Below are 13,711 nucleotides of genomic sequence, written 5' to 3'. Positions count from 1 at the left end.
AAAGTGAATTTAAAAAAAAAAAAACATTTTCTCAATTAATTTATATATTGTCACTGCTAAGATAATATTGTTAAATATATCAGATATTATATAAATTAGAGGTTTTTAAAACATTTAGCTAAAATGTTACCACATCCTGTGAAATTATCTAACTATTACTTATTTAAAATTTTTTCATTTCCTTGTTCGATTGAAGTTAAAATTACTTATTATAAAAAAATAACTGCTTTCATTTCACAATAACTTGTAATATGATTATATTATGTTAAAAATGAAATAAATTAACATATGATGTCTAATTACTTATTATTAACTTATAAAGAATTTGAAGAAATTCTTCTTTCGAACAAAGAAATGAATACTAAGAAAATTTGGAAAAATAAACAATTAGAAAATTCAATATAAAAAAAAGTATTTTTAACATTATTCATTTTTTTTTCCAGAAATGTCTGCTGTGTTCAAAAAATTATAATTAATTTGTGTTCATTTACTCAAAAAATGTCAGTAATAATTCAATTTTCTTCAGCGATTAATTAACCGTAAAAATTATAACAGAGCTATAAATAGTTGATATACTTTGCTTGAATAGTGTAGTGGTACATTTGACCAAAAATTGTTTTTCTATTTTGTGTTTGAGGTATTCCACAGATTGTGCCATAGACTGGAGTTAACTTGTAACAATTCTAATAGCTTTAGGACAACCTCATTTCAGAAATTAACTGAAATCTTCAGTTATATTTGAAATATCTCCAAATCTAATTAAAATCAAAACTTTTTTGTCAGATGTGCGACTAATTAAGCAAAGCAGCTGTATGATACCTTATTATTACATTTTAATTTTTCAATTAAATCATTATAATTGATTAAATTCATGGAGTATACATAGAAACACATTTGAAATTCAATAAAAAATAAATTGATTTCTTTTCAATCTGGAGTCATAGCAGTTTTCTGGACAAAAATAAATTGCCATATTTAAATTATTTTTTGATCATTAGTTCTTTAGAAAATATTACATATCTTAATTCAGTTCATTTTATAAGTTTGTTTAATTTATTTGGTTGCTTGCTAAACATATTTAAGTTTCATTTCTAGCAATTTTCATATCTTGATTCTTTCAATAATTGTATAAAATTGTATGTAGCTAAGTTTACTTGCAAGCAACCAGCCCTACTTAGAAGTAAAAATAAGGCAAAATACAACATTTGTCTAATATAAGTTTTTATTTAATTTCTTTGTAGATGGTAAATACTTAGTCTTGCCTTCTGGAGAACTGCATATTAAAGATGTTGGACCTGAAGATGGACAGAAGTCGTACCAATGTCGCACCAAACACAGACTTACTGGAGAAACAAGACTTAGTGCTACAAAAGGACGTCTTGTCATCACTGGTGAGTACAAAATGTTTTACCTCATCTATGTACCTTCTTTGGACAATTAATTGTGTTTTATAATAAGTGAATTTATTGGGAAAAAAGGGTTAGAGAATCATTTTTGAATATATTTATTAGTAATTTAAAGTACAGTATGTTGTTGATGATATGAACTAATTTTTGATAAGTTTAATCAATATAAAAAATAAAGGAAAATTAAAATAGTAATTATCAAAGTATTTTAGGTCTGTATTTGTATGTATAATACAAAATACATTTGAGCTGGTAGAGAGGCTTAGGTTCTATCATAACAAAAAAAACGAAATTTATAGGAAATCAAGACAAAGTTTGTGGTGGAAAATGCTTTTTATTTTTAAATTTCAAAATGACTTAGCTGACGTCTTCTGTCCAGAAACTTAAAAGTTATAATTTACAAAATTGTTGTCCTTCCTATTGTTCTTTAGAGATGCAAAATATGGGCTCTTAGCTAAGGGAGGAGCTGCGCATTGAGGTTTTTGAAAATAAGCTTTACATTTTTTCTTAATTTTGAAGAATTGAAAGGTACAAGTAGATGTTAATGTGTATTTTGAAGAAGATATTGTTGTCTCGGATTATGTTTACCTCAGTATGTTATGGGAAGGTTGGGAAAGTGGATTCATAAATCTTATGCAGGGTAAATAAAGAAAAACTCTATTACTATCGGTCTATTACCACATTTGCAATACTGCTATTGGGATGTCATGTGTCAAACAATATGAGAAGAAAGGGAAATTATCAAAGAGACTAAAGGAAAGCTGTCATGAGTCCACAATATATCTGTAAATAGAAAAATACACTAATAATAATCAAAGCGATCTTGCTGATCAAATCTTGTTACAAATATAAATTTTAGCCTACACAAGATTGTTCAATTTTTCACTCATCATTTATTATTCTATGCAAAAGGTTTAGAAATAAATAGGTTGCATTATAAGTATTAAAATTAAGAGCAATTACCAATTGATTGCAGCGATATATGACACACCTGCTGGGAAAAGGTGATGAATTAGGAAGATAAGAGAAGGGAGGGTGAGGGAGGCCTACCACTATATTGTAAGAGAATTTTTAAAATGTCCATTTCTAATCTCTTAGATTGGTTGCGACTAATGATTCGTCAACTTTTAAATGATTTGTTGTGGTTTCTTTGTTTTTATATTTTATTGATTAAAAAAATAAGCTTTATTTGTTCTAGAAGCACAATCGCCGAATTGTTTTTATGCTTTCAAATTTATTCTCAAGTGTTTATATATTGCATATTTCTTTATAAAAAAGAATTTAAATAATGTTTCAATCTGAAGTTGGTTATAATGATTTTTTATTCTTAGTCCTCAATAATTTTGAAAGATTCAACTTAGCCGCGTTCATAACCAACATGTCCCTTAAACAGTTGACATAAGATCCAAATTTGACAGTGCTTTTAATTTTCTTATAAATATTTATATGTCATCTTTGTTTTTAGGCATTTCATTATTTTATATTCTTGTTTCAAAAAAGAAAGTTATATTAATGAAGTATGAAAAATTAATTGTTCAAATAAGTGTACATATGATCAGTTTATTTTTTAGAAACAATTATACTTATTTTACTTATTTATAAAACTACTTATTATTTCAATATTATTCAAATTTTAGCATTAATTTACTGTTTTATTCAATAGTATTTAAGTGTTTATCATTGCTTCAGAATCATTAAATTTATGTTCAGTGGAATAAAGAATATCTGATCTGTTCTAGTATTTTATTGAAAATTATATTATAGAGTAAGTAATGTGAAATTTGATCTAAATGAGATTTGTATTTGTGTTTATATTGTGTGATGTAGTCCTTTAAAATATGCATTAGCTCAATTTCTGAACTGAATGATACAAGCTCGTTTTAAATCAATTTAATAAGTTTTAAGAATATATTTATTTATTGTTGCTTTTTCAAACTAAATTGAATGTACATTTTATATGTTTTCACCTCAATATTTAGTATATTACAATCAGTCCATTACTATCAATCAATGCAGCATTCAATGATTCTGAAGGATTGATAGAGAAGCCTGAATGTTGGGATAGGGTACCCCTGCGGCCGGATGAATGATCAATCATTTTTCAATTCATATTTTTTTTTTTTAATTCATCCATTCATACATTCTTTTTTTACACTTAAAAAAACAAATCATTTATTTATATTTTGCTTCCTCACTTTTACAATTTTTGAGGTAAGTGATTTTTGATATTTTTTCCTCCATTTTGGTCAAATACTTCAAATTGATAAGCTTTTGTTGTTTTCTATTGCGTTTGTGTGTCACCTTCAATAATGAAGATGAGATTTATAATATTTTAAACTTTAATTATTAATTATTTTTCTTTTTTTATATATTAATTTGATTTTATTACAAGAAATTTGAATATATATTTTTAGATGAAATTCATATTTCTTCATCTTCCATTAAAGTGATGTATAAATATTTCTAATGTGCTCCATTGTAATTATATTTATTTTTTAATATGTTTCATATAAAAAGAAATCATATAAATGACATCTTAATAGAAGAATATTTGATTATTTCATCTATTTTTTTTTATTCTCCAATAAATGGAAAATCTTCTAAATTTATTCTCTCAGGACATCATACATTTCTTGAGCTTCTGATATCTTTTCTAAATCTTCTATATAATATTATAGAAATTTATTTTTAATTCATTTAATTTTTCTTTTTCCATTCTCTGTTCAGTGCTTATAAATTAGTGAACAAAGAAATATTGAATATGAAAAAAAAAAAGTTTTTAATCATGATTTACGTAATATATATTGTAACTTTTTAAGAATTCTAATTTTGAATATCCATGATTCCAATAAATTATCATGTAAATGATGATACTTGTTTTGAACTAATGAAGGGATATCATAAATAGAGGGAAGTGTATAATTTTAGTCATTGTTTTGGTCAAGTGTTATAGCACAATTATCACATAATTATTTTAAAAATTGTCATTTAATTTAGGGTAAGTGCTCCAGTTATTGACAGGTCAACCTTTGTTTTTAAATATTAAGAGTTTGGTGCCAACTGCCATATAAAAATTGGTGCCAGTTGTAAGCCGAGGGTTTAGCTTCTGAATGGCACCAGTCTTGAAACGGTTTTCGGCACGAAACTCCCAATATTTAAAAACAGAGGTTGACCTGTCAATAACTGGTGCACTTACCTTGTATTGTTAATTAATAATTTATTGGTACCTTTAATACTTCACTACTCAAAATTTACTCAGATCACTCACACAAACCTGAAAGATTTAAGGATATTTTGGGGTTCTTTTTTTGTTTTGTTTTTTCATAGTTTCACAGCCCATTTACATTCCTGGAATTCAAAAATGTTATTGAACTGATGCCTACCAGTACCTTAACAGTTTTGAATCATGTTGGAATAAACCTTATATAAGTCAAAATTTTGCACTTCAGCTCTCCCAGACAATTTGTCATGAGCGGTAAAGATTATTAAGAAAATAATACAAATACAGTAAATAAGAATACATTATCTTGCTAACAAATGCATATTTTTGAAGAGCCCGTTGGAAGCAGCCCACCAAAGTTTCCGACGTTGGATGACATTCACGGTTTCGCTTGTACTTCAGGAGACCCTGTCACTTTGCTTTGTCTCTCACAAGGTTATCCAGTGCCAAGTTATAGGTAAATTGAAAGTAAGATCCTGACGGGGCTTGTTCTGTTTGAGGCTAGCTTGAGTATTTATGGGAGTTGGGCAAAAATTAGCTATGGTTGAAACTAATAGCTAAAATTGCCATGGATACGATATTTATTTATCAATGGTTCATTCATGAATAAGGGTTGTATCCATGGCAACTTTAGCTGTTATTTTCAACTATAGCTAATTTTTGCCCTTCTCTGACGGGGGCTAAGTTCATTAATTAAAGCTGCATTTAACGATTGATCCTGCTGAATATATGCTTTATTGAGATTAATGTCTGACTATATGAAGTATTTATTATTGTTAAGTTTTTTTTTTTTTACTTTATTTTATACTCACATGAATCATAAGACGATTTGTGCTAATAATAGACGATTAACCAGTAGATTTGTTTTATTTTATTTGTTATGAAGATTAACTTCTCATATTTTTAAGTTGAAAAATTATGATATGAAAAGCAACTTATTTATATGAGTGTTATGGATTGGTTCATAATTGTTTTGAAGTTTTAAGTTGTTTTAATATATTTTAAGTTATTTTACTTTATTTTGAGTTATTTTACTACTTTTTGAAATATTTTATTTGATTAAATATGGGGTTTATTCAATATAATCATATTCATACAATTTAATTGTTAGGTTTATCAGTGAATTTGAAGGGTTTTTTATTTAGGCATTAACCAAAAATAAATTTATGATTCTTAGTAATTGAATTAATGGGGGATAGATTTTTATTTTGACATAATTGATTTTAAAATAAATAAATGTTCACACAAATATTATCACATCAAATATTAATGAATAATCAGATACTGATATTATTTTTTTTTTGTAACTAATAATCCATGTGCATAATCTTTCTTATAATTTTTTTTTATCAAAAAAAATATTTTTACAAAAATTCGACACCTCATATGAGGGTTATGCCCCTTCCTCAGAATTAAACTTGTAATTTTTCTTATTACATCTGTACCCTTACTTATAAAAACTAAACTCTCAATTCATCATTCCGAGAAATTCTTCATTATAGAAGAACTTATAATTTAACATAATTATTGGGAATTGTCTGATGAACTACTCCTAATAATTGTTTTATATCATGGACATGTTAATAATGAATTCAGAGTTTAGATTTTAAAAGCAAGGACATGTATATAATTAGAAAAAAAACAAAAACAAGTATAATCCTGAAATCGGAGCGAAACTTTAGAACGTTGAGTTATCAGTTTTTGTGTAAAAATGTTTTGAGTATAAGGAAGATTATTCACATGGATTACTGATTGAAATTTGTTCATTTTTTCTAGAGAATATGAATCATATTACATTTTTTATAAACTTCGATTTTCAAATCGACATTGATTTGTTTCTATTACCGTATAAGCTATGATTTTTTAGGCACGAAATTCCACTGTACATATGTTCCTAGTTCCAGGCTGGCTGACTACCTATCTTGCTCTAATTAAATAAAATATATCTATATTTAGTACATGAAGCTGTAATGTTAAATTAGTATTGGATTTTCTAAAGTTTTATTTGTCCCAGTTCGCACTAGCATTGTACAATTTTCACTGAGCTGAATCAATTGAACTAGCAGTAGAATATTTATGAATTAACATTAAAGTATAAAAGCCAATTCGAAGTTTATTTTGGTACTGGTGGTTATTGGCTATAATTGATTATGATTAATTTTAATCTACTCTATGTCATCTGCTATCAACATTTATGAAATTTTTAATATAAATGACAGTAAATATTCAGTACAGTAAAAATTGTAAAATGTCTTCAATGGACCCGGGCTACATTATGCATCAAGCTACGGTTTATAATTTTAAAAAGTGGTTTGTTTGCTCATTTGCTTTCAAAGCTATATATTGTACATATATTTATGTTTGATGGTAAGAACCGGTGGGAACATCAGCTCCTAAGTTTTCTGTCGAGGGGACAAGACATGATTTTGTAGGAAGGTCAACAAATGACCTCACGCTTCACTGTCCATCTCAGGGTTCACCACCGCCTACTTACAGGTAATTGAAGTAAATCCGAATTGCTTTATATCGTTTTGATAATGATGTAAATAAGGACTGAAAAGTTTTGAAAGAATTGCTTAATAATTAAGTATTTTAAAGAGTTGCCTCATATATTATTTTATGAGTTGCGTTATTTTTATTTTCTTTATCATTTATCTAATTATTTTATTTTTTGTTTTTAAATTTCATGTAAATATCTTAAGATTTATTCATGCCTAAATCGCTTATTATCAGGCTGTTTTTTAAAAGATTTCTTTTTTTTTTTTTAAATTGATAGAGAAAATAATGAGGGAGCAATCATTTAGATTCTTTTTATTCGATATGCCAACATTTTGACCCAAACACATAACCCATCTTCAGGGTTAAAATTGAAATAAATATTACATGAGATCAGAATTACGAAGGAATATTGATGAAATATGTTATGAAAATTTAAAAAAAACAAAAAAAAAACGTGATGTTAAATGTAAAAAATAAAAAAAATATAAAGAAAAGAATAAGTGACCAAAACATATATGGGTGTAGCTTAAACTACAGCTGGGAGATTACTCATAAGGAGGGGAAATTATTCTCCCTCTAGATATCTTGATAAGACTCCTTATCTTGAATTTCGTTTTATATTTTTTCAATCACCTTCCAAGCTGTCATGATCTAACCTTTGAGAATTTTGTTCATGTTGACGATGACAGAGTCTTTGGTATCTATAAACCAATTCTAAACTCTTTGCTGTGAGGATTATTACAAGGAAAAATAACTACCTACTCCCTCACGTTGAATGAGACAAGATCATCTTTCTTAACTCATTGCTCTCAGTCCTAAGGACGGACTCGAGTGATGATTACTTAAGTACTGATGAGAGTCCTCATCACAAATGAAAATATACTAGACAATCCTAAATGGTGTCACAGTAAAAGAATCATGATGATTTTTTTCTAAATGAGGATTTAACTGTAACATTTTCATTTTTAGAAGATTATTAATTTATCGTATGTAATTAATAAAGGAAGATCGTCCAGCTGTTGTTAAAAAAAAGTAGCTTAAATAGTAGAAAAATATTTATTGTGCACCAAAGTTTCGCCCCACTTTGCAGGGCTTCATCAGGGCTCTTATCTTGCAAGTAAATACAAGACTGCTAGGCAAGAGCCTTGATATATCTCTGAAAAGTGGGATGAATCGTTGGTGCAAATTAACTAGTTTGGTGCAATTTGAGCTACTATTTTGATCGCTACCTAGATCTTCCTTCATTATTTATTTATTTTAAATTCGTACGTACTTGTTTATTTTTTATATGTATAAGAAATTGACCTTATTACTTCAAATTATGAAGAAGATAATAAAGGGTGCGGTCACAAGAAAACAAAAAATAATTGTTAACTATTTTTTTGTTTTCTTGTGACTGCACCCCTCATAATCTGTTTATTTTTTGTTAATTTTAAAACAAATATCACACATTTAATCAAACTCTTCTTTATTTGAATTTTTCCTCTACATTTAGATTACATGACATCCAATAATTTTAAACTCTCCGTAATTTGAAATTTTTCTCTGTTCCCTTTAGTTTCCAACTATTAATAGTCGACTCGATTGTTTTCAAGTGCTCTACAAATCAGCCTTGGCTTTGTTGCAAATTGTCTAATTTGAAAGGTGGGTACCCTATGCCCCCGTATTAGAGAAACTGGGTTTATTTGGGTCTAATTGTTTTAAGATCCTGTTGGAAGTACGAAGCCTAAGTTCCCAACTAAAGATAGGAGAGATGACTTCAGCATACAGGCCGCTGAGGACTTAACATTCCTCTGTCCCGCACAAGGTTACCCTCGCCCTAATTTCAGGTCTGCTTGTATATTTTATTCTATTGAGTCTGTATTCTTATTTCGAGAATAATTTTTCTTATTTTCAAATTTTGAAAAAATATTGCAATTAAATGTATTTTTTAAAAACAATTAATTCCTTAAATATGATCTCCATTTTCTGTTGTGCTTTTTCACTCATATTATTCATAAATGATTCATTCCATCATTAAAGAACTGCTTAAATTGGCAGATTATGACTGAAAAAATAATGTTTTATATATACACCAGAATGTTTCAACCAAATTCGTTAAATTTTCTTTTTTTGGTTCAAGCGGAACGATGGTGGAAATAGTCTAAAAAACTGCAATTGTCGTTATCTTCCAAATTTCTCTTTGATTTAACAAAAGATCCATACAGAATATTCATTTTGGATTATTTTGAAATTATTATGCAATACTACTTTGAAATTCTATTTTATTACGAGTGGAGAGGCTTTTAATCACTGAGAAAAAATATAAAATAAAAGATTTATTTATTTATTCCACATTGTATTGATAAAAACAATGGAAATCACAAACATAATTAAATACATTGACAATACAGGAAGTAATAACCTGTATTTTTAAGGTTATTAACTCTCTAAAATACAAAATAACCTAATAATTGAAGTTAATAGACTTTTTTTTTAACATCTTTGAAAAAAAAGAATGTTAGCTTCACTGTTATAGATTTTATAAAAAGGTTTCCTCGAATAGTTTATTGCTTTTACTTTTTTTCTAAATGAAATTTGTCATAATTGTTGGTACTAGATCTATTTTTATGGGATATAAACAAGAGCAATATTTTTTAAATAAACAAAACTAAGACTTTTACCTTGTTTCTCAATATTGACAGATTTTAATGGATCTTTTCCAATCCCTCTATAAACAGAAAAGAAAAGTGAATTAATAAGTGCATTACTGTGAAAAGGAAAAGAAATTCGTGTTGGGTATTACCTTTTACTACCTTTGGTATTTAAAGGTTATTAATGGATCTCTTTAACATTGATTTAATATATATTTTTCACAATTTAAACAAGGGTTTCTTGTCAGTGCTTAATGCATTGGCGTTAGTCTATAATACCTTAATTGGACCCTGCAATTAACACCTTACAACGCCACAAGGCAACAGGGAGAAGACAAACTAATATACATATTCCATTTCTTGGAGTACGTATGCACTCGTAATGTAATCATATTTTATGAAGGGTACAAAAAACACAACATTGCTGCTATCTATTAAATAAGGATTGAACTTTTGATTGTTAGTCATACAACAATTCTTAAAATATTTAAGAGCCTTTAACATTCAACAAAGCAATAGTTCCACATATGTTCATGTCCCAAGAATATAAATAGTAATTAAAGCAGATTTAATCAAAATTATTCTTTAATCCATTTCTTTTAATAAATGTTTTATAAAGATAATCTAATAAAATTTATATAATGATTATGCTTCCACTGTTATGAAGTTGTGATAATGATTATGAATACAAGCCTACTTACATTAGCCAGCTTTGTATTAAATATAAATATAAAAAATTAAAATCAACTAAAATAATAGAGGAAAATGTTTATGATAGATGAAAACTATAAATTATAGAAGGTTAAATCACCTTTAAATTTTTTTTTTCTGAGGTGTACCCTATACCCTTGTCAAGTTAGATAATTTATTAAAATTCTAATGGATGTTTAAAGATCCGGTTGGGAGTACAAGACCAAAGTTTCCCACTAGAGACAGTAGGCACGACTTCAGTGGCAAAGCCAATGATGACTTGACTATATTATGTCCGGCCCAAGCGTTTCCTCGTCCCAATTTCAGGTCTGTCTTTTGTTTCTTCTTTTTTTTTTTTAGTAAAATTAATAATAATTTAATATTAGTCACTGTTTTCGACACTATCAATTCTTCAAAGAACTTTAAAAAGGTGCTTACTGTAATAGTTAATGACTCCAGCTATAAATAAATACAGATTGCTGATCATACCACTCCAAACAATTAATCCTATAAAAATATTGGCTTATGTGACCATTTTATTTTATTTTGAAAAGAATATTTGAACTTACTATTGTTATTTAGTGTAGAACTAAATAACGAATTTGTAAAATTATTTGCTATTAACAATATAGATCCTGTCGGATCATCAAGTCCAAAGCTGTCTATGTCAGAACACAATAAAAAAGGAGCCTTACTTCAGTCAGTAACACTTCCATGCCCAGCGCAAGCATTTCCACTTCCTACCTTTAGGTAATAATGTTTTTATTCTTTTCTTCTAAATTTTTATTTGTATTATTTTTGGAACTGTAGAAAGAAATCATTGATAAGTGATGTTTCGATACTTTTATGTCATATTTTTCTTTGAAAACGGTGTAAAGATGACTTAGGAAATTTTAATAATTGTACTATAGTTATATTAAACAAAATAATTCTATCCCGTAATTAACTTGGGTTTTTCCATTACTTGACCTGCCAAAACTTTTAATTATATGATATACAATGAAATGCACTTTTTAGGTTAGTATTTTTGGTTAGATATCAATTGCATTAATTACTTTACTTATGTACTCTATGGGGCTCATGTACTCTATGGTATGGTGTCCACAGACCCAGTGGGTACATCAAGCCCCAAGTTATCAATGGAAGGGAATATCAGGGGATACACAATCCTTAAAGATTTAGCTATTGTCCTGCACTGTCCAGCTCAATCATTTCCTGTGCCGAACTTCAGGTAAAACTATTCATTTCTATTAAATTTGTCATCAATTATGCCTAACCATTAAAATACCCTTGTAGTGATAATAATATCTCTAAAAACAGCAAACAAAAAATATTAAAGTATCAGCTTTTGAAACCATTTTGTTTCATGTTAAAAACAAATATTTAAATTTGCTGGTTCTTTATTTTCAAACTAAAGAACGTTTCGGTAAAATTATTTGCTTAGATCCCATCATCAAGCCCAAAAGCTGTCCGTATCAGACACAATATAAAATATTGAATTGTTCGAAGAGAAGATTAGTAAGCGATAATTCAATGCTTTTATGTTATATTTTTCTTCAAAAGGAGTGAAAAGATAATTTAGGAAATTCCAATGAACATAACATAGTTATAGGTAATTGAAAAAGTGGGTAAAATAACATAATTAAGGAAATGAAATAAAAATGAAGTTATATAATGCAAAGAAGTATGAACATATTAGTTATTATTAATTTAAAAATTGAAATATGAAAAGAAAAAGAAAATTGAGAGGAAGAAAATATATGTAACAATAATAGATGATAAAGAGGGAAAATATAAGTATAGTACACCAAGAAATGAATAGAAAAAACAAAATACTGAAAACACCAATAATAATACAGTGAACAAAACTTTTAACGCGGGTAAGGAAAATGGATAAAAGTGGAGAAAATAAGGGGTAAGAGTAAGATAAAGAAAGGGGAAAGAAAACAAAAAAAGAATAAAAACGAACCTGTTCGCTGGAAAATCAAACGCCTAATGGATACTTGTGCTAATAACGGCCAAACTCAGAATTCGTTTTAACTCAAAGTCAAACTCAAAAGCCGTTACAACAATGACTAAGTGTTTTTTTTATAAAGAAAACGTTACAAGAGGGTGAAAATAAAAAATAAAAAGTAGAAAAATTTAGAGGAAGAGAGCGTGTGAGAGGGTGATGACAAATGGTTATTGAAAGAGTTAAAAATATATACGAACCAACGAATTACCGAATAACGAAGTACCGGAAGATGACAGTGTCATGGGTATTTAACAACAGTTAAAAAGAGGAAACATAATATAAGTGGGGGACGATATATGTTTAAGAAAAGGTTTAAATGTGAAATAATACTTTAAAAGGTGGGCGGAAAAAAAAAATATGAATTTATAAAAAAAAAAAAAAATTAAAATGTGAAAATTACTTTTTTAATAAATTAACTATTTGTGAATATGTTAATGATAAGTTGTTCTTGTCGGTTTTTAAATTGATGGAAGAAGGTTCTTCCCATTCTTTATTTCCTAATAAAGGTTCTTTATTTCCCGCTTGTCTCATCACTTCATTTTATTAATTCTATTTTGTAAAATTATTCATTTTATGTGTAAAATTATTCTGTTTATATTTTCTTTTTTCTTTTTTTATTTTTCTATACGTACTGTGGTTGTTATCTTGTTCTGTTTTTAGCCCTGAAGAAGGCTAGAAACTCTAGCCGAAATGTTGGCACATTAAAAATAGGTTAATCCAACTTATTTGTGTTTATCATTGACCGCACCCCCAACCATCTTCTCCTCATTCATCATCCACGGTCAACTATCTCTCATAATTATATTACAACTAAATAATACTCACTTCGCCTCACTTAACTTGGTTTTACCATTTCCTCACCGGCCAATAGTTTCAGTAAAATGGTGTACGACGAACTGTGTTTTCTTAGTTTAGAATTTTTGGTTAGTTATTAATTGCAGTTATTGCTATACTTATGTACATTTTGGGGCTCATGTACTCTATGGTATTGGTGTCCACAGAACCAGTGGGTACATCAAGTCCTAAATTCTCGATGGTTGAAAATAGCAGGGGATATTCAATACATAAAGCTTTGCCTATTGTCCTGCAGTGCCCAGCTCAATCATTTCCTGTGCCAAATTTCAGGTAAAACTATTTAATACAATTAAAGTTGTCATCAAATATACCTAAACTCTTGCTGTAAAGCCAAAAAGAAAATTTTCATGATAGAATAATTTGATATTCGTTTTTTTTTTCTATACATACATAT

At 27.9% G+C, this 13,711-nt stretch overlaps 1 protein-coding gene across 1 annotated transcript in view; it reads left to right on the top strand.

Moving 5' to 3' along the window:
- The window catches only part of Dscam1 (Down syndrome cell adhesion molecule 1), a gene marked incomplete in the record, with an annotated part of 134,255 nt that overhangs the window by 20,545 nt on the left and 99,999 nt on the right, over positions 1-13,711 (top strand). Inside the window, 1 exon segment of the mRNA XM_067049882.1 lies at positions 1,242-1,391. Within this exon segment, the coding sequence (XP_066905983.1) occupies positions 1,242-1,391 (150 nt within the window).

Source organism: Halyomorpha halys, unplaced genomic scaffold, assembly GCF_000696795.3.
Source record: "Halyomorpha halys isolate HHAL.00 unplaced genomic scaffold, Hhal_1.1 Scaffold11.1, whole genome shotgun sequence".
Taxonomy (NCBI): domain Eukaryota; kingdom Metazoa; phylum Arthropoda; class Insecta; order Hemiptera; family Pentatomidae; genus Halyomorpha; species Halyomorpha halys.
Note: the sequence above shows the minus strand (reverse complement) of the source record. Positions and strands in the feature narration are given on the sequence as shown.